This window comes from Talpa europaea (assembly GCF_964194135.1).
Source record: "Talpa europaea genome assembly, chromosome: 7".
Lineage (NCBI taxonomy): Eukaryota > Metazoa > Chordata > Mammalia > Eulipotyphla > Talpidae > Talpa > Talpa europaea.
The window spans coordinates 37,824,124-37,845,860 of NC_140074.1; the positions used below are offsets into that span (position 1 = coordinate 37,824,124).

The following is a 21,737-nucleotide window of genomic DNA, read 5'->3' on the forward strand; positions in this document are numbered from 1 at the left end:
TTCTCCAAAGTACTATTTTCCAAAAAGTTACTGTAGGAAATAATACATGTGCGACTCATCAAATTTTTATCATGCTAAATGTATTTGGAATTTATCCTATTGTCCATTCCTCTTTTGCAGGGGTGGTTACAAACTCTTCTCCCCTGAATCATTTTTTGATTACACATATTAATATATTTTAATACAAGTTATATGTGGTATATGACATCATATATCATTGTGAAATGATTACTAGTGAAATGATTACTGTACATAGTGAAATGATTACTACAGTCAAACCAGTTAATATTCCCACACATAGTTACCTTTTGTGTATGTGTGTGGTGAGAGTTCCTAAAATCTACTCTCAGCCAATGTCCAATATACAAAACAGTATATTACCTAGAGTCACTATTCTGTACTTGAGACTCAGGCCTATTCCTTCTAGAGAACTTCAACTTCGTACCCTTTGAGCAAAGTCTCCCATTTCACATCTCCCTGCCCCTGGTAACCACATTTCTATGTATTTTTGAGGTTTCACATATAAGTGAGACCATGCCGTTTTTTTTCTATGTCCATAAGCCATTGTTTTTTGAAATATAGTTTCTAGAGTCACCTGCTTCAGAAACAGTAAGTTGTTAAGAAGGCAACTACCTGGTCTGTTAGGGATTCTAATGTGCATTCAAGTTTAAGGACCACTATTGAAGCAAGTGAAGTTTATTGAACTTTGATTCTAAAACACCTAGTTTTCTCTTATAACTTGTAAGATGGGTTTTGGTGTATAAAAGGGTCACTTCCAGAGATGCTTAACCTGAGCCATGGTCTGGAAACCAGAATAAGTTCCAGTTCCTCTCAGAGACACCAATGTTCTATAGCCTCAAAATCATCTCCACCAGGGAGCTCCTCCCCCAGCCATCTCCCATTCTTTGCCTACTGGGGTCTTGTTCGATTTCTCTCTCCCTAAACCACTTATACTCCTGATGACTCAGGACAGGGTGTTGACCCATCCAGCAGAGACTGGTAGTTTCTATGACATTTTCCGATTGTTCAAGTCAGAGCTTGTAATTAGTTTGCTGATGGCCTAGCCATGTATGAGGAACATTCCTGTTGTTGTGCTTCTCTCTGAAGCTGGCAGGCACACTGAAAATCAATTCTGCTTATGGTTTTCCAATAGCCCTGAACAGTTATAATTACAATCTATGTCTGCAATAGCAGAGCTGCCTTATAATTTGTTCCCGTATTATTTTTTTCCAGCAACTTCTGTAGACTTGATAGTAATTTGTATGTTGACTAAATGATACCACTTCTAGGCTGACGGTGGTCATTTTAACCCTGTAGATCTTTAGTACCTTGATATGAAGAGGGCCTGAGCACAGTCTGAAAGCTAAGCCACAAATATGTAAGAATTCCTAGTAAATAATGACATTTCAACAGGCCCTGAAGGCCTTGCTTTTTAAAGACAGAAATATAGTGTTCAGCAAAGAATGGGAATGGAACTTTTTTCAGGGACCCAAAGTATAAATGTAGCGAAGGTTAAGGATACTGCTTATGTCATGTCAGGGAGAGGGAGGAAAGTTAGAGAACCAGCCCATGTGCAAGGCAACGTTTTCCTCTTAACTTTTGAAGCACCTGTGTCGGATTCCTAGGGCTGCAGTAACAAAGCAGTAGTGGCCTGACATACAAGGGAAATGTATTACCTCACAGTTCTGGAGGCCAGAAGTCCATTAGGATAGCAGCATTGCTTGCTTCTGAGGGCTGTGAGGAAGAATCTGTTCCATGCTTGTTCTTAGTTTCTGGTGGTTTACTAGATTTTTTGCCTTCCTTGGCCTGTAGAACATCACCCCAATCTCTGCCTTCATCTCCATGGGATATCTTCCCTGCACAAGCATCCCTGCATTCAAGCCTTCTTTTCTTGTGTTTATTTTTTTTTTAGTGTATTATTTTTGATGCAGGTAACAATGACTTACAGCATTGTGTATAACTTGAGGGTCTAGGTTCACGCCTCTTCAGATGTTTCTCTTTTCATCAGGACAGCAGGTATATTGGATTAGGGCTGCCTTACTCCAACATGAGATCGTTTTAGTTAGCTCGGTCTAACAAGTAAGGCACACTCCTTCACAAGTAAGATCATATTCTGAAGAACTCGGTTCTAGTACCTCAACATAGGAGGACACTATTTAACCTATCACATCATCTCTCTGGACTAAGCTTTGTTTCTATGGATGTTCTTTTCAATCCTGATAGCAAGCATGAGAAGATTGTTGCGCATCTGAGAGCAAAGTACTGTTAGTGGGAATTATGTCATTGAGGTGCAGTTTAGAGGGATAATGGTGCTGACATCAATTTTTCCTCCTCAGTTTGCCTTAAACCCTATGGGTCCATTCCCATACATGACAGAAGGTGTTTCCATTTCAGCATATTGTGTTTCTCATATGCTACTCTGAGCTCAAACTTTGCTTTTCTGGGGAAGCTGAGAGCAGACTAAGTAGATTAAGAATCAAAGCATATGCAAATGAACAAAAAAAAGCAAGAACAAACCTTTACACTTTGACAAAAGAATGGTGGTTGCCTGAGGAGAAAGCAGGTAATGGGCTTAGGGGGTGTCAGGCAGAGTGGGCCAACTGGATGGTGATTGCATATATGGTGGTAGACATGGTATGATATATATGGGTGTTGAGGTGAAACTGTACACCTGAAACCTAGGGAGTATTGTAATTTGTTACCTCAATAAATTGAAAAAAATAGAGCAATGAAAAAAAAAGAATCAAAACTTTGGAAGCCTTAAGGACCTCATCAAGTCCAAAGATCTGGTTTTTACAGAGGAGGATTCTGGGACCCAGGGAGTTTAAATGGCTTACCAAAAGACAGCACACACAGCTGCTTGGTGCTGAGTTAGTACCAGGACTTAATTACCCTGACTCTCATTCTAGCTCTTTCACCCACATGCCTTGCTGCTCTTCCCAGCCATGTACCCCATGATTTAAAAGGTCCCTAGCTCCTACTGTCACCGCACTGCTTTTCTCTAGCAAAAGTACAAACAATTCTGTTTTCAGTGCATGCCACTTATCTGGGGCTGTTTTGTAGGCTGTTCATGTTACTTACTTTTTTTTTTTTTTTTTTTTTTACCCCCTAAGCCTTACCTCTGTGACCTACTTAAATATATTATCTCTCAACTCCATGGATAAGAGTTCTGGGAAAGGAACTAATTCTGGTATTAGGCTCTGCCAAGTATGAACAGGAAAACACATTTTCCAAGAGAGCAGAAGCCATTCAGCATTGTGAAGTCCAATAGAAATTTCTTTGTTAAGGCTTTTCTTTGTTGTTGTTGTTCTCAGTGGATTTTTTTTCACGCTCTTGTATTTTATAATAATGATGAATATGTAGTGATTTGTCTCTTTTAGCATTTATTTTACATCTCTCCAATACTTGAAAGTCTTTTTTACATCAGTGACCCAACCATATCTGAACTATTTACTGACATAGTTTACCAAGTCGGTATTCAGTGAACATTTGAATACATGTGAGTTTTGTGAATAGAAAAGCAGATACTGCTTTTGATACTGGCAGCTTATTGAAATATAACTTACGTAAAGTGCACAAACAATAAGTGTATATTTCCATGAATTTTGACAAATGTATTCACTCCAATAACCATTAACCACGTGAAGATAAAGAGCACTCCCATCACACCAGAAAGTCCCCTGCACCTACTGAAGATCACAGACATTCTCCTTTGTTTTCTTCTAGAAATGTTAGTTTTAATTTTCACATCTTATCTATGAGCCATCTTGATTTAAAAGAAACTATCAAAGTTTTTTTGGTTGTTAGTATCATTCCTGCTCCTCTTAAGTCAGATAATCAAAACTTAAAGTAATAGATTTGTCATTCAGAAATGAATATATATATATATATATATATTTCCTTTTTAATAAGCCATTGTTGCTGGGGAGATCTGAGAAGCACAGCAAGCAAAGGACTCATTCTCTGCAGTGATTGGATAGCTTGAGGCAATACGTGTAGTTTCCACTTTCAGAGTCAGACCTGAATTTAAATTCAGGTGCCACCACTTATTGCCCATATTTGGCCAGTCAGCCTTAATGCTCACATGTACAAAATAAATAGGAAGAGACTCAACCAAACAGAGTTACCTGTAATGAGTAAATGAAATAATGTCTCTGTATAGTCATCACAGTATAAACAGTACGTACAGTCAGTGATGACTGCTGGTTTTTAATGTGTGTGGGAGAGTGCTGGAAAGAAACTTAGATATATGCTGATATATCTGGTATATGCTGATAAAGGTCACTGAACTTAGACAAGGGTTTCTTTTTGAAAAGGTTTTTCCCTGCAGCTACCACCCACACACATGCACACACTGTCCTCAGAGGGAGCCCTCACCTCATTTCTTGCTTGGTTGTGAGACTGCAGGTGGTGGAAGTTCAGTTGCTGTCAGTGCTTGGGGAACCTTGGCTTGTGTCCCCTGAACGAGCAGACCTGGCAGCACAAGGTCTGCTTCTTTCTTTGCCTCCTAGCTCCAAGTGCTACTCTCTGGGCAGGTTTCATGCCTCTGGCACTCACTCACCCCGGACAGGAATGCTAACACCAAGCCCCAGGCCCAGAGGCAGCTCTCAGTCAGCACCAGAGTCTGCCGGTCTGCTTCGCCTTCCTTAGAAACAGGCTATTCTAAAAATAGCGAAAGTTGGGAGAGCTCGTAAGAGCAGCAGCCGTGCTGGAAGCGGAGAGGAGCGGAAGAAGCCGAAAGTCTGTTCGGCCGGGTGGGTTCAGGCTGGTGGGTGGTGAAGGAGTCTGGATGTAATGACCTTGACCAAGGACATCCCCCTGCTCTGGGTCCACTAGGAAGTCCAGCAGACTTGCCTGTACACTCAGCAAGGAGCTCAGCATGGAGCTGTTCGTCCTGACAAGGACACGAGATGTGCTCCATGCCGACACTCTCCAGGGCACAGATCACAACGCCAGGGCCTGCACTTCACAATTGCATGCCTGGTAGCAGCCTCCACCCCCAGCCCACCTGAGCAGAAGGGAGCTTTGCTGAGGGGGTGGTGCTGGCTTGGCCACCACGTCAGAAGTGAGTCTTGCTGGAACAGACCTACCTGCAATGCAGAGCATGTCTCTAGAATTGAACGAGTGTGTTCATCCTTTAAGTTAGACCAGACTGTCATTGTGGGTTTTTTCAGTGAGTAGAGGTTTCCTGTAACATTTGTTATCAGTTAATGTTTGGGTAGCTAAACTTAGAATAGCAAAAAAAGGACTTCTTCCCAAAGCTTTGTGCTAAATCTGTGTATACAAACAGACCCCATCAAAGCCTCCCACTCCCCCCCAGGAAACGTGCAGGTCTGGGGCCATAGTGATACTCCCCTTCACTTACACAGGGCACATTACCGTCTGCCGGCCTTTCTTTTACTCTGTTGTCTGACTTGCTCTTCTCGGTGACCCTGTGCTGTGGGCTGGGAAGGGACAGTCATTGCCATTTTTAGATGAGGACCCAAAAGCTCAGTGTCATGACTTGCCCAGAATTTTACTAATAATTGGAGGAGCAGAGCTGTACTAGGCCTCCACCTTTAGTCCAAATGCTCTCTGAATTTTTTCCCCATGGCAGTGAGTCTATTTTTAAAGGGCAAAAACTTCTTAATGAGAAACAACCTAAAATGTGGCATGAATTTAAGTTAAAGTTAAAAGAACACTGAGGTTCCATTTAACCTTGATGTTGGAGATACTTTCCTTCATCATTCGTGACTTTGAACCCAGAGTGATGTGACCCTGATTTACTGGTGGCCTGTTATGAACAGTGTATTCAAAGTCATGCTAATGTAAACTGTGTATTGACTTTCTTATTTTCAAGCCAGTCTGTAGACAGAGCAGGAAAAATTTGATTATAGCTGCAAAATAGAATATAAATAGTAACAGGCATGACAAAGTAATGATTTGAGGCTAATTTTTTTAAGTGTATTAAATACAAAGTGAAAGGGGAAAGCAGGGACAAAGGAAATAAGGTAGGAAATTAGAAATAAGCTGATACATGGTTGATGGAATTAAAAATTTTATTAAGTATATCATCTACAGTGGCAAAAGAAAATATAAATAGCAAGTGTTGGAAGAAAGCAGAGCAGTGTCCTTTGTTTTGAATCAATAGGTTCCACTTTAGGTTGAGACTATCTTTTTATTCCCTGATTCATCAAAAGACATGAAGGGAACCACCAGAACTAAAAAGGGAAATGATGAAAGTTGGGGGTGGGGGGCGGTGGACAGGGGAGGAGGTTGTTGCTTTTCATCCTAAGTCTATGATCATCTGCTATTATTACTTGGTTAAAAAAAATTAAGGCAGCAAGAAATTGTCTTAATTTCTTTTAAAACACTTTTAAAACTGCGGCTCATACCATATGTTCTCTGAGCATATGCCTCCGTGAGAATTAGCTATAAACACTCATTAGATCTGCAAACAGAAATCAGAGTGTTCCGTCTACAAAATCATCAATGACTGCTTTCAGTAGTCCAGCCAGGCTAGTGCTCTCCAGTGAAACCAAACTAATGTCACTGGTGTGAGACTGGTGTGGTATCAGGGAACTTTTTATGTCTGTCTGCGCCCAGAGGGAGGCTCGGAGGACGTGCAGTTCCGCCCGCTGTACCACTTTTGCCTATGACGGGTCTGCAACGTGTGCAGAGAGCAGAGCAGCTGAAGAGTGTTGGCAGCTCCTCTGCTCTTATAGGCAAAGAGCAGAACTGGGTAGATTAGCAGTTTCCTGAGTGTCTTGTTGCAAATTAGGCGCAATTAGCCCTCAGACAGTCTGAATTGAGGGAATTGTGACAAGGCTTGACGGTGCAAAACCCAGGCAGGCTGCCAGGCTTTTAAGCCCTGTCATGTAGCATTGCTTCTAGAAATGGCTCTTCCCCAGCTGTGGGACTGAGAAATGGCCAGGCCTCTGACCCCTCCCACCACTGGGTTTAGAGGGTGTTCTCCCTAGAGAGGTGCTCTTTCTTCCTCCTCAGTGACCCCCTAAAACGGAATCTGGAAATTCTCCACCAGAAAAATTAGAAATTGATTCTAAATAGGCTGTGCTCAGTTACAGTAAGTAAGCAGGGATTGAACATGACTATTCCTCAATGTCAGACTGAAGAGAAACATAAGTGTGTGGCACAGACATTTAAATTCTTTTTTAGAACATATTTTACCTTTTGTTGGATGACTTCAAGGAGGAAAGAATTTGCTATAGGCTTTTGGAGGCAGATTATTTGGGTTGGAGGTTTATTCTTGCATTATCTCCCTACTCTTACTAATTACATTCCATTCCTTTTTTTGAAGTAGCAGTGGTCATAGACATGTACATTTAATATGTAATCTAGTTCTTAAACCCAGATTATACTTTGTCCCATGTGAAACAAACATTTCTTGATACATTTATCTTCAATAATGTGTATAACCTTCTCTAATTTCTTTGCTAAAAGTGACTTAACAGAATGTTAAAATGAAATATATTTATTCTTTCGGCTGGCTCTCATTCAAAACAAAAGCAAGGTCTGAAACTACAGGACTTGTAAAGGAAGTGGTCAAAAACCAGTTTTGCAACCTTAACTGACCATCCACCTCCAGCCTTGAAGAGGTTAGTAAAGCCAAGAAAAGTATTCCCATTTAGATTGAGGTCTTGAGAGGTGTCAGGGAGTCAGGGTACCTGTCCCTATCCAGGGAAAGGAACTTTCAGGAAATACTTTGAGAGCTCGCTTGGTCCCCCATAGAGTAGAGGGGACCTATATGTATCATCTAGTGAGATCCTAAAACTTCACTGGCAAAACAAGGAGAGTTTGCTGTTGGAGATCTTCCACACCACTCCCTCTTGCGCCTTTTCTGTTCCTTATTCTCCTTTGCACTTCTGACCAACATGACATATATTTTAAGTATTTCTCTAATTGCCTGTCTTCCTCAGTAGATATAAATTCCATGAGGCAGAGATTTTTTATTTTGATCCCTGCTATATCATAGCACCTATGACAAAATGTGGATAAATGGGCATCTGCATTGTGCATTCATTACCACCCATCACCACAATGACCCTGCACATTCAGTCTTACTTTCATTTTACCGGTGGGAAGCTGGAGCTCTGAGGGACTAAGAAACTCACCCACTATCACACACAGCTAAGTGGAAGAGCCAGAATACAAAGCCAAATCATTTGATTGCAAAGTTCATGCTCTGCCTATAATAATTTATCAGTTCAGGTGTTTGTTGCCCTAAAAATACATCATTTCTGGTCTAAGATTCTTAGGAATGCCATTTCCATATCACAGTATGAGATGAGAATACAGAATAAGGAGGATAACAAATGTAAAGACTAACTGGTTATGTAGCATTCACTCAATGCCAAGACCAAGATAGTAAATAAGGTTATTCTGAATATATTTAAGCGGACTTTGCTGATTACTCACATAGAGCTATATATTTTACAGAATTCTTTATGTAAATTCCCATGAAGCAGAGATTTTTTAATGTAAGAGCTTAATTTGTGTAAGTATTAAACACTTGGAATCTTAAATTGCTTTAGCAACCTTGATAAGTATTAGATATTTTAAAGCTGTTGTTTTTAAAATTGTAAAATATAACAAAATTTACCAACTTAATTTTTAACATACTATTCAGTAGTGTCAAGTACAGTCACACTGTTGTGTGAGCAACTACCAGAACTCTTTTCATCTTGCAAAACAAACTCCAGACCCATTCATCAATACTCCCCACTCCCCATCTGCTCCTACCCTAGAAAATATCCTTTGGTTTTTGCTATGAATTTGAATACTGTAGGTACCTCATAAGTGAAATGATAGAGTATTGTTTCTGACTGGCTTATTTCATTTAGTATAATGTCCTCCAGGTTCATCCATGTTGTAGCATGTGTCAGAATTTGCTTTTTTAAGGTTGAGTAATATTCCACAGTACATATACAGTTGTGTATTGCTTGATAATACAGATATGCTCTGAGAAATTATCATTAGGCAATTTTGTCAATGTACTAACATGAAGTATAGTTATACGCACCTAGCTGGTCCCTGTATCTAGCCTGGGTGTATAGTGGGGGAAACCACCATTATATATGCTGTCCATTGTTAACCAAAAATCTATCCTTGAGTGGCTGTGGAGGCCACATTTTGTTTATCCTTTCACCAGATAATGGACACTCAGGTTGCTTTTACTTATTGGCTATTATGAATAATGTTGCTATGAACTTGAGGGCATTTGTTTGCCAGGGTTATCCAAAAAAGCACCATAGACTAAGTGGCTTAAACAGAGATTTATTTTCTCCAGTTCTGGAAGCTGGAAGTTCAAGATCAAGGTGTCAGAAGGGTTGAATTCTAAGGTGGCCTCGCTCCTTGGGTGGGGAGTGACCATCTTCTCCCTCTGTCTTCATATCATCTTTTCTCCATGGATCTGTGTCCTAATCTCCTTTTCTTATAGGGGCACTTGAATTGGATAAAAGCCCTGTGATCTCATTCAACTTCATCTCATGAAGTTGAATTCAACTCTCATTCAACTCATCTTCTGTAGTTACCCTATCTCCGAATACAGACATACTCTGAAATCGTAGGGGACAAGGGAGGACAGTTCAGCCCATTATCATGGTTAACAAATATCTGAGATTCTGTTTTTCATTCTTTGGCATATATACCTAGAAATGGGATTGTTAGATCACATAATTCAATTTTTAATTTTTTGAGGAACAAAAATATGTTGCATTGTACAGCATATTTTGTCCATTTCTTTCCTCAAAACTTTGTCCCTTATTTTTTATTTTTTAAAGATTTATTTATGCATATAAGAACTGGGGTACAGGCCAGATGTGCAGGAGGGTGAGAGGATTCACCAGAGACAGAGCGGGGAACAGGACAGGCAGACGGACTGAAACACACTGCTGAGGGGAGCAGCGGGTGATACAGGAGAGGTCTGCCGCGCCATGTGGTCTGCTCCCTGGCTAGCTGGGAATCAAACTCATGCTGCAGTGGCTGAGGACAGCCTCACAGGCTGCATCCCAACCCCTGCACCACCAAGGAGGCCCCCCTCATTACTTTTTTAAAAAGAACAAAGTGGGCCTCCCTGGTGGCACAGGCAGTTGAGCGCAGCGCTGTGAAGCTGTCCGCAGCCTCTGCAGTGCCAGTTCGATCCCAGCTGGCCTCGGAGATACCCAGCTTCACCTTAACCACCTTGGTTTTTGCCATGGCAATTTTTAAAATTTCAGCAGAGAAGTCCATAGCAAATGTGCTTATTGGAAACCAAGTTTAGATCCTGACTCTATTCAGCTACTCTGTGACCTCAGGTAGGTCACTGCGCCTCCCTGGGCCTCAGTTTCCTCCTCGAGGAAGCAGCAGACCCTTGGAGGGACGGACCAGCACACAGAGAGGTCAGGCAAGGATGGTGATGCAAATGAGCAGAGCAGAGCAGGCTGGGCGGTGGGGACCCTGGAGAACTGAAAAGGATGTGCCTATTAAAAAACGGCAGCTATTCAGATACGAGACCAGAGTTACTAGCTCTTCTGGTTTCTAATAAGAATTTTGTATTTTGGGCCCAAGGCAGCAATGGAAAACTTTTTCATGAGAATTTCCTGTTACTTAACTTGGCAATAATTCCAACTAAAAAAAAAAATCTCTTTGGGCCCCAAATACACTTCTCCCTGCCAGACTGGGTCCGTGGGCAAGCAGTTAGCAAACACCCGGCTGGACATCCTCCAAAATGAAGGTCCCCTTGCCCGTGCTCTGTGCTACAGCAGTGCTGGCCCTGCAACACTGCAGGCAGTCCCAGGCCTGCGCGTGCTGTCTCCATCTCTGGCTCAAGAGTACAGAGGTGCGCTCATTGTGTCAGGTTCTTCTCTGTTAGAAAATGGTTTTTTTTGAATAGCAAGTAAATCAGGGATTTATTCCCCAAAAAATTCTAAAAGATGTATGCCCTAAAATTGCTCTTCATCTATTGGTGGATCTCTCTATCTAGCCTTCAAATTTCTGATTTCTAATCTGTCCTGAGAGATCAAGTTTAGAATTATACTGTTAGGTGCCTGGTAAAACTTTTTTCCTTCATTACGATATATTTCGGGCCTCTGCTGGTGGCGCAGCAGTTGAGTGCTGGGCTGCGAGGCTGCCCCTGTAGCCTCTGCAGTGCCTGTTGGTTCCTCAGCCGCTGGCAAGGGTCCCACAAAAAAAAAAAAAAAAAAAGATATTTCACATACCACAAAATATACACAAACTATGCAGTTTTATGGTTTTAATATATTCACAAAGTTGTGTAACTATTACCAAAATTAATTTTCAAACATTTTCACTTCCCTAAAAAGAAATGTAACACCTAATAGCTGTCATTGCCTTATGTTACTCCTCACCTCTGGCAACCCCTGATCTGCTGTCTGTCATTTGAAGCTTTTTCTCTATAGATTTGCCTATCCTGACATTGCACATGAATGAAATCAGACAGTATGTGGTCCCTTACAACTGTCTTCTTTCATTTAGCATGTTTTCAAGATTCACCCATGTTGCAGGCTTCATTGTTTTTTATTGACAAATATTTCTTTGTATGAATTATTCACCCATTTGTCAGTTGGTAGACATTTGAGTTATTTCAGCTTTTTCATTATGAAGAATGATGCTGCTTTGAACATCTATGTATAAGTTTTTGGCAGGGTGCATATTTTCCCTTTTGTTGGGTCTTATGGTTTTTAGGTCCTACCAGATTGTTTTTCAAAGTAGCTGTATCACTTCATAATCCCCATCAACATTGTAGGGGGGCACCAGTTTCTCCACAATCTCTCCAATACTTATCTGTTTTTTATTATGGCCACTTTCATGGGTAGAAAGTGTTATCCCATTGTAATTTTGATTTGTATTTCCCTGATGGCTAATGATGTTGAGCACCTTTTCACATGCTTACTGGCCATTTGTGTATCTTTTTTTGAGGAAGGTAATGAGATCCTTTGCCTAGTTTTGTAGGGTTTGCATCATAAGAGTTCTTTGTGTAATCTGGATACAAGTCCCTATGAGCCTAATTTTTGTTCCCCAAATTTACTGATGCACAGCATATTCTACTTCCTAAGAAATTACTTTAGTACATGTGAAAAATGATAATCGTTTTATCAAATTTTAACCATATGATACTGAAGAAATCTTTTTTCCTGTGTATTTTAGCTAAAATAATTGATAAATGTACCTATAACATCCAAAAGGATACTCCATTTTTTCCATTTTAGTTTTGTCTTAACTATATTATTGGCTTACTCATAGTTTCAAAAACAAAAGACAAAATTAGGTTGAAAAATACTTGCAAAATGGGCTTCTAGGAAGGTGAACTGATTTTAGGAGGACAGGAGAGAGAGCAGGATTAATTTTACTATTATATTATGTAGGGAGTTATTATTTAAAACACTTCCAGAATATTCTTGGTTACACTCTTAATTTTAGGAGGGAAATAAAAGTCATAACTAAAAAGTCAGACAAGATGGGGGAAACTTAGTTTTGAACATTAGCAAGGATCAATTTTTACAAAGTAGTTACTCAGGCTGGCTCATTTCCTACCCACAGAAGTAGTAAGTAGTATCTTAACAGTTGAAAACCAAATACCAATGAAAACCCATCACTGTGTCCTTGTTTTTAATCCAAAACATAACCTGAGCAATGTTTATTGTCACAGTGCCTCTAAAAGCAGCGTCCCTTGAAACCTGATGGTTTATAATATGAAGTCAGCAGCTCAATGCAGAGGCCATATTCACCCTGCTTTTCAAAATCAGAGTTGACACTTCAGCCATTTATTGTTTATAACTCCATTTCAGTTTCTAGAAACCAAGAGGACTTTTTTCACTGTGTTCAGAATTTAAGAGAAAATATATTAAGCCAAAAGTGAAATGGCTTTAATCCCGTAATTTCCACATTCTCAGCTATCACCAAATATAAGATCTATTGGAAACGTCCCACCCTAGGCTGCATTTTTAACAGTTTTTAGTCATTTATGATCAGAAAAAATACATAAATCTTATTAAGATCCACATAATTGGATACTTTTTGATATTAAAAAAGTTAGAAATCCCAACTATTACACAGATCTTCAGTTAAAGATGTACAAAAATAGAATTCTGTGTATTTCCCAGACTAGTGAAGGACAGAGGACTATAATGTCCTCAATGGTCTTTTGTCCAGCTGAGAGGCTCAGACAGGAATCTCCAGGGATGAGGCTAGACTGCAGTTTCCAGAAGAGGCAAACTCAGAGCTAAGCCGGAAGGGGTTGCAGACCCAGGGGAAAGGGAAGGTGACCAAGGAAGCCAGTCGGGTGTGTCCCACAGGAGATAGCCAGGCCCTCCACCCCTACTCATACCAGCATCACACTCCTTCACCAATGACCGTGCACACTTTGTTCCTGTGAAATCTTCAAGTGGCAACTTTCCACACGTTAAAAAACAATTTTATTTCAGTGGGGAAAAGACTGGGAATAAATTTAGGAGCTCAGAAATACACAATTTGAATACTATCAAAACAGGCCAGTTACTCCCAACAGTTACCTCTGGCTGTACTATGACATCACGAGGTAGTTTTCCTATCTCCCTGCATTCTCTAGTGTTGTCATCACTAAGGGCGACAGCACCCAGTTCTCCGCCTCCCACCCCATGCAACACCGGGTGTCCATGTGACCCGCGGTCACTCTCAGTGCAACCCCGGACAGGGTGTCAGCATCACCCTGTTAGAAACGTACACTCTGGGCGCCACGCCAGACCAGCTGATTCAAACTCTGGGGGGCGGGGCCAGGAAATTGGATTTTAACCAGCCCTCCAGGGGATGCTGATGCACATTTAAGTTTATGAACCACGGATGTAATTAAACCTTTCATGCTTAAAAGAAAAAAAGAAAGAAAGAAATCATCAGTGCCAATGATGCACAAGGTTTTCTTTATAAACAAGCAAAGCACCCACACTGAGAGGAAAATTAAAATAGCAAAAGCCAAGTATTGAAAGGGCCTCTAGATTCATAGCAAGCCCCCTGACCAGGCATGGGACCCACAAGGCACCTCAGAAATGGTAGAAGTGTCTCATGCACTTAGACCCACACAGAAGATACATCACTAATAAAACCAAATTCTTTAACCGGAAAGGCGCATGAGACTGTTTCCTTTGAACTCGCAACCACTTTTTCCATCCCCTAAACTTTCTCACCTTAGTCTGTTTAGCCACAACTTGAGTCACAGCCTTGGATTTTGTTCAGGAGGTAACATGCTTATTATTTTTCTTTCTTTTTCCAGTAAAGGGTTACCTTCCAGTTCAACATTTACCTTGGAAGAGGGGACCATCTACTTAACTTCTGAGCCAGATGCTCTGGAAATGCAGGATGACAATGCCTCCGTGCTTGATGTCTACTTAGTAAGTCAATTTTAGTTATTCCCTTTCCCTTTTGGTTTACAGACAGGTTTACGTAAGAACAATTTCTGTAGAACCAGGCATGCTTGAGTTTAAAAAGAAATAGTGCACCTTGTCACTTCTATAAATGAGGTGTCTTCTCACAAGCCATGTTTTCCCACAGTTCATGCAGAACATCACACAAAAGAATATCCAGGATACGATCTAAATTGACAGGTACAACCAGGGAACAGATCCCCTAATTGTCAAGGTGAAGCAGGGCCCTTGCGTTATTACCAACAAAGCGATACGTCATCTTTGACTCAGCTGTGTCCCTTGTGTGTGAGTCGTCTGCTTTTGGCAATTAACTTCCTTGATAAATTAGTAGCCTATGAAACACAGAACTGGGTTGTGAGAAAATATAAATTCATTGCCAAAGAATCTTGGCTCACACCCTACATCTGCGGTCACCAACCAGCGGTGTGATGTGGCAGGGGCCTCTCCCACTGTGTGTCCTTATTTGCCAAGGGAGGGAGGTAATGCCTGCTCCCCCTATCTCACAAGGCTGCTGGAGTAGCACAAGTCATCGCCTATGTGAACACCTTTTAGTACCCGTCAAGTTGTCTATAGGGACTTAACCTGATGGTTAGATGAGGCCTACAAAGATCTGATCGACTCACCTGTGTAAGGGGAAACCAAATATTTTGCTGGTAAAGTCCACTTCATGTGCATTCCCCCATCCTTATACACCTGCACGAAATCACATGAAACAGGGAAGCCATTGTTTTGGAATTTTTTTACTTTAAGTTTTGCCGAGCCTGGGCCATGACACTGCACCATCCTTGGTATGTTAGCCTGATGTCAGGAATTGACATGACTTAGTGGTGTCTCATACCATCCTGTGGTATTGTATGGTATGCTACAGCCCTGCACCCCTCCTCCATGCTTCTCTATTCCTCCTGACCTAGCACTGTATTTCCCCAAGTGTGTCCTGCAGGACATCCCAAAAGGTTACTCCTCAGCCCAGGTCCTCCCTCCAGTGTCTTCCTGGAACCTCACCCAAAGTAAAAGTCACAATCCTTAAGGCCATATGGTCTGGCCTCGCCCACCTCACAAACCCCCTCCTTGCTGATTCTGCCCTGGCCACATGAGCCTCCTTAGCATTCATTTCTCCCACAGCACTCTTCTGCCTCAGGATCTTTGCATTGCTTTTACTGTCTCAGCACTTTTTGGCTGTCCCAGCTTGCTCCCTCACCTCCTTCAGGTCTCAAACATCTCCTCTCAGATAGACTGTCCTTGACCCCCTATAGAAAACAGCAGCCCAAATACCAACAACCACCATTGTGAAGGAATTTTTTACGTAACCACTGAGTATACTGGTTGTAGCACAAAGAGAATCTTTTCTGCTGAGCAGTACTCCCACCAATGCTGCCTCCACTTAAAAAAAAAGGCAAGTTATAGTATATTACCAAATTCATATGGAAGTTAGTTTCTCCTCACAACCAAGAAGCTGGAGAATTTAATAGGAAAATAATTATACCATTTTTGATCACGTGGTAAGTTTGGCTGCATCAGAAGCAGAAATCAAGAAAGCTGAAAAACCAAGTGAAATATCTTCCTGAGTTTGAGGGTTCAAGTCATTTGTATTTACCTTTACAAAAATCAGGTTTGCACTACAACTGGCACATGTGATATTCCTGACTGGTATAGAAAAGTCACCTGGTGATAAAACAAATGGCATTGCTGGTGCCAGCTCCTTATCATATCCCCCTTGTTCCTGTAGGGAACAGTTGTCTTATTAACCATTTTGTGTGCTCTTCCTTGGTACTTATAGTTTCAAGTATAAAAATACTTCAAGTTGTCTGGCTTTGTTAGTGTCTAACTTGATTGCTTTTTTATGTCTTTGACACTGAAAAGCAAAGTGTTTGAGAAAAGACTACTGCTTGCCTTGGATGCCACAGGGAAAAGCTTCAATATTAATCACTGGTTGTACTGATAGCACATGAGGGCCAACTAGGCATAAAGGAATAGCAAGAGTGGAGCTGAAAGCCATGTGGTGGGGTTTAGCTGGCTGGGGGATGACCTGAGGTCTTCCAGGGAGAGCATCTGTTGTGGCTCAGAAGCATTGTAGGGAAAGGAAGAGGAGGAAGGAGTCAAGCTATGATGAGCTAATGAGGCAGTCAAAATTTCTCCCACCACATTTTAAAAATTGTAAAATAATAATTGTAGTCATGTAAAATAACCACTATTTTAGTTTATATAAGTTTAGTGAGAAGAGTGGCATTATATTACATTTTTGTAATCCCTAATATATCTGGCTTAACAGAAGCTAATTCTCATCTGTTCCTGCTTTGGCCTATTGTAATATATGGCTTGTCACCGTCTCCACTGTACCAAACCCCCATGAATGGTGATGACAATGAAAAGACAACATCCTAATGTTAATAGGAAAAGAGTTTGACCTCATGGATCCCCAAAAATGATTCACACAAGTTATTCTAGCATTTAATCCCTTCAGCTGTTGGAGAACCAAATTCGATATGAATAGGAAGTAGGACCCTGGATTTTATGCCTGTCTGTGCCTCTCATTAATCACTGACCTTGAATTAATATTAATCTCCCTTGGGGACCTGTAGGTAGGTGAGGGAAAAGAATTTTCCTGCTACCTTTCTAGGATCTTGGATGAAAATACATCCTGTAGCAAAGGAAAGAGTAACAAGAAAATACATGTAGTTTTGAACATGCACGGGCCACATGGAAATGAGATTCAAAGACAGGCAGTTGAGGCGTCTGTGCCATTCATTGGAGCTAAGGAAGGCAGGGGGGAGCTGTCTGGGACTTCAAAGGGAGGAAGACAAATCACAGGAAGATGAGAAGATCAAATGTTCGGTAAACAAATGTTTGCCAAGTCATACAGATAAGTCTGTCTGATGTAGAAAGTTATCTATGGTAATAGCTTTTTTTTCCTGGTAGAGGGTCCCTATCTAAATTCTTCTAGGCAGTTAAGGGAGAGGTGAGAACTTACCCATTTGATGGGCTCCTAAATACCTTTAGCTCAAAACAATCCACATGCCAAAGTGGTATATTTGGGGGTCATATACTTTGTTCCCCCTGTTTTCTCATTAAAAAAAAAAAAAGATAAGTAAAACACTCATTAGACCCTTTCCAGCTCTGATCAGCTGAGGCTTCCTCTAAATTACAAGGGGTTAGAGAAATCAGGTTTTTCTAAAATAGCTGCATTTTTCTCCCCAAATTTCACAGTTTCATCACATTCTCTACCATAAACCTTCACAGTATTTAAACTTCAACTTTATGGCAATTTGTCTGGAAAGTTCTGCCCCCAACTCCTGACTTAAAATTCCAGGGTATGTTTTCATGTTAGAGATTTTAATTATTTTGCATGCTCTTCCAGATCTGAAAAGACACAGTTCATTGCATTCCCTTTAATATTTTCATTTGTGTCCATGCAGTGAAGGAGTGAAGGGACAAGAAGGTCTATGAAGGGAAAACCAAACTTGCCTACATCTGCATCTTGACCTTAATTAGAACCTTTTAGTCAAACCATCCTTACTTGCAGTTGGAGGCTTCTATGGGGACACTTGTCACCACATTGTCATAAACAAACATCCTCAGATTTCTCCTGCGGTGTTTCTGCTCCCTTAAGGTAACAGCATTTCTCTATTGGGAGTCGTGACCCGAGCCCCTAGTGATATTGTTTGTATACTAATCTCTAATACTATTTATGTAGCTTTAATGTATACTTGATTTGAAGGATTTATGCACACCAGATAACATGAAGTTCCCTTTTAAGCATCCACCACCCACATTATAGGCACAAAAATTAAACCAGCTTTCGTGCTTCTTCCTGTGCTTTGCTATGAAATTGAAAGCACAGGTTACAGTAAAAGGCAGCTAATTGTTCCACTGTCCTTATTAAAGCATTTGGTTCAGGTTCAGCGTTCCTAGCTATCCTGCAGTACTTTGAAAAAGCCATTCACCATGTCACTGTTCAGTCCCAGGCAAGCTGTTTCATTTACAAATATTCAAATCAAGGGAGTTGTTTTTTAAGATGATTATTTCATCCAATGACCAAAGATGTTTTTCATCGAATTTGGAGTTGATGGCACAGATTAGGATATTTACAAGAATACAACAGAGATGAGCTCGACTGATTTAAAATGGACAATCATGCCTCCTTCATAATAGAGCTAGATCCTACATTTTGAATAATCCCAGATATTCTAAAGCACGGATGCTGTTACGGTAGCTATTATTTCAGTTTCTAAGGCTGCTTTTTTGCCTGATGTAGAATATAATTTGGTGTTAATGGGAATAGGCACAGCCAACAGAACCATTCCAGCTGAAAAGGTCATGGGTCAGAGTGTCCATTTATGACCAGCTGGGAATGGGTGGGTCAGTGGGAGATAAAGGGGTTGCTTTTTTTTTCAAATAACATGAAGTTGTGAAAGCTGCTACACAACTTTCTCCCTTCTTTTATTTACTCCCTGGTTATGTCCTTTTTTTACATGTTCTATATCAACCTCTCAGTAATGTGTACTTTCATCCAGATGTGTGTGTCTGCAGAATGGCTGTTTGCAGTGCACAAATAACTGTGGGCGAAGGAGAAGAAAGAGTTAAGCTATTTTTCAGCCATGGCAGCACTGGAGAGAGTGAGCTGCTGCTGCTGTGTCTTTAGGGTGGTTAATAATACTCTTTGATCATGGGAGGAAGGGTGGCAGAGAAGTGAAAATGATTGAATTAACAGCTCATCATACTAGTTTGTATGAGAAAAGCCTGAGAAAAAGGAGAGCACTTCAAATTAGGTCATGGCGGTCTGAAGAAATTCAGTGGAACTTTTTAGCAAGAGATACCGCATTTCTGGATGTGACAGGTTGGTGTTGAGATTAATGACATATATGAGGTATGCCATCTCCTAAACACCCCTGTTTGAGCCCGTATTGGCAGAAGTAAGGGGGCTTTACTTGAAAGTGGTGGTACTGTTGCTTCTAGGGGAGAGCTAGATTCCTCTCCAACCAAACATGGTGCTGGGATTTTTAGGAAAACAAACAGGAAGAGAAAAGGCATTTAATCAAAATGCCGTTTTCTTTTGTCATATGAACACATTGTGGGGAAATGAAAAAATTTCAGAAAGGGCAGACTAGAGCCCTTTGTTTATCTCTAGAAATGCCTGGTCCCCTGAACTCTTCACACAACAATGTTTTTTGTTTTTTGTGGGACCCTCGCCGGTGGCCGGGGATCGAACGGGCGCTGCAGAGGCTGCGGGCAGCCTCACAACCCAGCACTCAACCGCTGTGCCACCAGGGGAGGCCCACAACAATGTTTTAAGGCACACGGAGTTGAGGAATGGACCTCACTTCCCAAGACCCATAGCATCTGCAGGGTAATTTCTGTACTGAAACAAGAGTGACGTGAGCAGCAAATTATTAGGGCAGCCTATCAGTTTGTATTAGGAGGCCACCCCCTATGACTTTTTAACAAACAGTAAGAAACCATTGTTTAAGGGTTAGCTTAGGAAATTGGAGTTGGAATTATATATAGGCTCTGGATTTTCAATTAAAGGAGGCCCAGAGTTAGTGGTGAATGAGTTTGCACAGCTATGGTGGCTGATTACTTTCCGGTATATCCTAGCTACATGGCGACTCCTGATCTCACAGACCAGCTTGACTTCCATCTCTTGCTCCTCCTCTTGCCTGAGTCAGCCACAACATCCAGGCTCTTCACAAGAAGCCTTTCATTTTTCCATTCTTTGCCTCATAGCACTGGCCTCTCTCCACACACCCCGACTCCCCTTATTGCTTTCCTTTCTGATTCTAGTTCCATCTTCCTCGTCTTAGGAAGCCAGCATTTGCTGACCTCCTGAGCCTTTACAACGTTCAAGAAGAGTGTTTGAGGAAGAGCAACCTCTCTTGGTTTCTGAAGGCTTAGGAAGTTCATGCCAAGTAACAAACTCAAAAGGAACCCGAGGAGGGCCTCCCCGGTGGCGCAGCAGGTTGAGCACCACGCTGTGAAGCTGTCCACAGCCTCTGCAGCTCAGGTTCGATGCCCGCCAGCCAGCGAGAATCCCATATGGCGAAGCAGAGCTCTCCTGTCTCACCCGCTGCTCCCCTCAGCAGTGTATTTCACCAGTCTGCCTGTTCTGTTCCCTGCTCTGCCTCTAGTGAATCCTCTCACCCTCCCATGCCTCTGACCTGTACCCCAGCTCTTGTACAAAAATAAATAAATCTTAAAAAAAAAAAAAAGGAACCCAAGGAGGAACAAGTGAGAAGCATAGGAAAGGAAAGCAACTAGTACCAAGGAGCTTATCTTTGCTACCATTCGTTCTCCTGGGACCTCAGGAGGTGTGGGGAATTCTGGTATAAGGTAGAATGTGTAATAAAAATGAGCACCCCACCCGTTATGAGTGGTGTGGGGAAAACTGAGGAGTGGGGATCTGAGGGCTTGGCTTCCCTTGGGCTTGTCTCTGCCCTCGTTGGTTTCTTAGGGCTATCGTAAGAAAGCATCACAGACGGGGTGCTTAAACAGAAATGTGTGGTCTCACAGTCCTGCTTCCTCTACAGGCTCTGGAGAGGATCTGTCCTTGCTCTTTCAGCTTCTGGTGACTCTTTGTGCTCCCTGGTAGTCTCTGACGTGCTATAGTCAAAACTCTGAGTCAGTCGTCACACAGCCTCCTCTCTGCAATGCTCTGTGCTGTGTGTGTCTTCTAAGGACACCACCTAGTGAGCGTAGGGCCCACCCTAGTCCAGTATGTCTGGGGTTAAGTCCCTCATGACTATCTACAAAGACCATATTTCCAAATATAGTCATATTCCGAGGCCCCAGGTGGACACTATTCACCTACTAGGAGCCTATGAGTTGCTCTTACCTTGCGTGGCCCCATTTACCCATTCAGTTCCCATTTTCCTCTCTAAGTCCCTATGAGGTGGGTAAATGTTTCCAAATTATTTCGATCCCTCACCAAAAGGGGTCGAGTGCAAGGATGACGGACCAGTTAGAACTGAGTGCATTTCCCCTCTTATTAGACAGAGCTAAGGGGAACCATAGGCGGCTACTACAGCACTCCAGTTTATGAGTTGGAGTTGCAATGTGTTTGCTTTCAGCAAACCCTGCTGCCACCTGCTGGGAGGAAGGCATCCTGACAGCAGGGGCTAAAGCCCTTGAATTGAAACCTAGTTAAGGGGGAGCCTGCCGCTCAGGGGACCGTCTCCACTCCTGGCCTCTCAGAGCTATATGTGCACGGTCAGCAGGGGAACAGCCTTCAGAAGTCAAAGGCAGCTCCCTCTGACAGGCCCAGCAACTACCACCTTTCAAGTTGAACTGGAGGCCACCATTATAATCTGGCACAAAAATGAAGGCGCTAGCCTTCTCCAGCACTCCATCCAG

The 21,737-nt window shown here is 41.8% G+C and overlaps 1 protein-coding gene across 1 annotated transcript in view; it reads left to right on the plus strand.

Annotated features, from left to right (window-relative positions):
* The window catches only part of PIP5K1B (phosphatidylinositol-4-phosphate 5-kinase type 1 beta), a gene marked incomplete at both ends in the record, with an annotated part of 172,474 nt that extends 152,192 nt beyond the window's left edge, over positions 1-20,282 (plus strand). The window contains 2 exons of the mRNA XM_084237780.1: positions 14,243-14,360; positions 20,172-20,282. Of these exons, the coding sequence (XP_084093906.1) occupies positions 14,243-14,360; positions 20,172-20,282 (229 nt within the window). The remainder of the gene's footprint in view (positions 1-14,242; positions 14,361-20,171) is intronic.
* Positions 20,283-21,737: the final 1,455 nt, after the last annotated feature.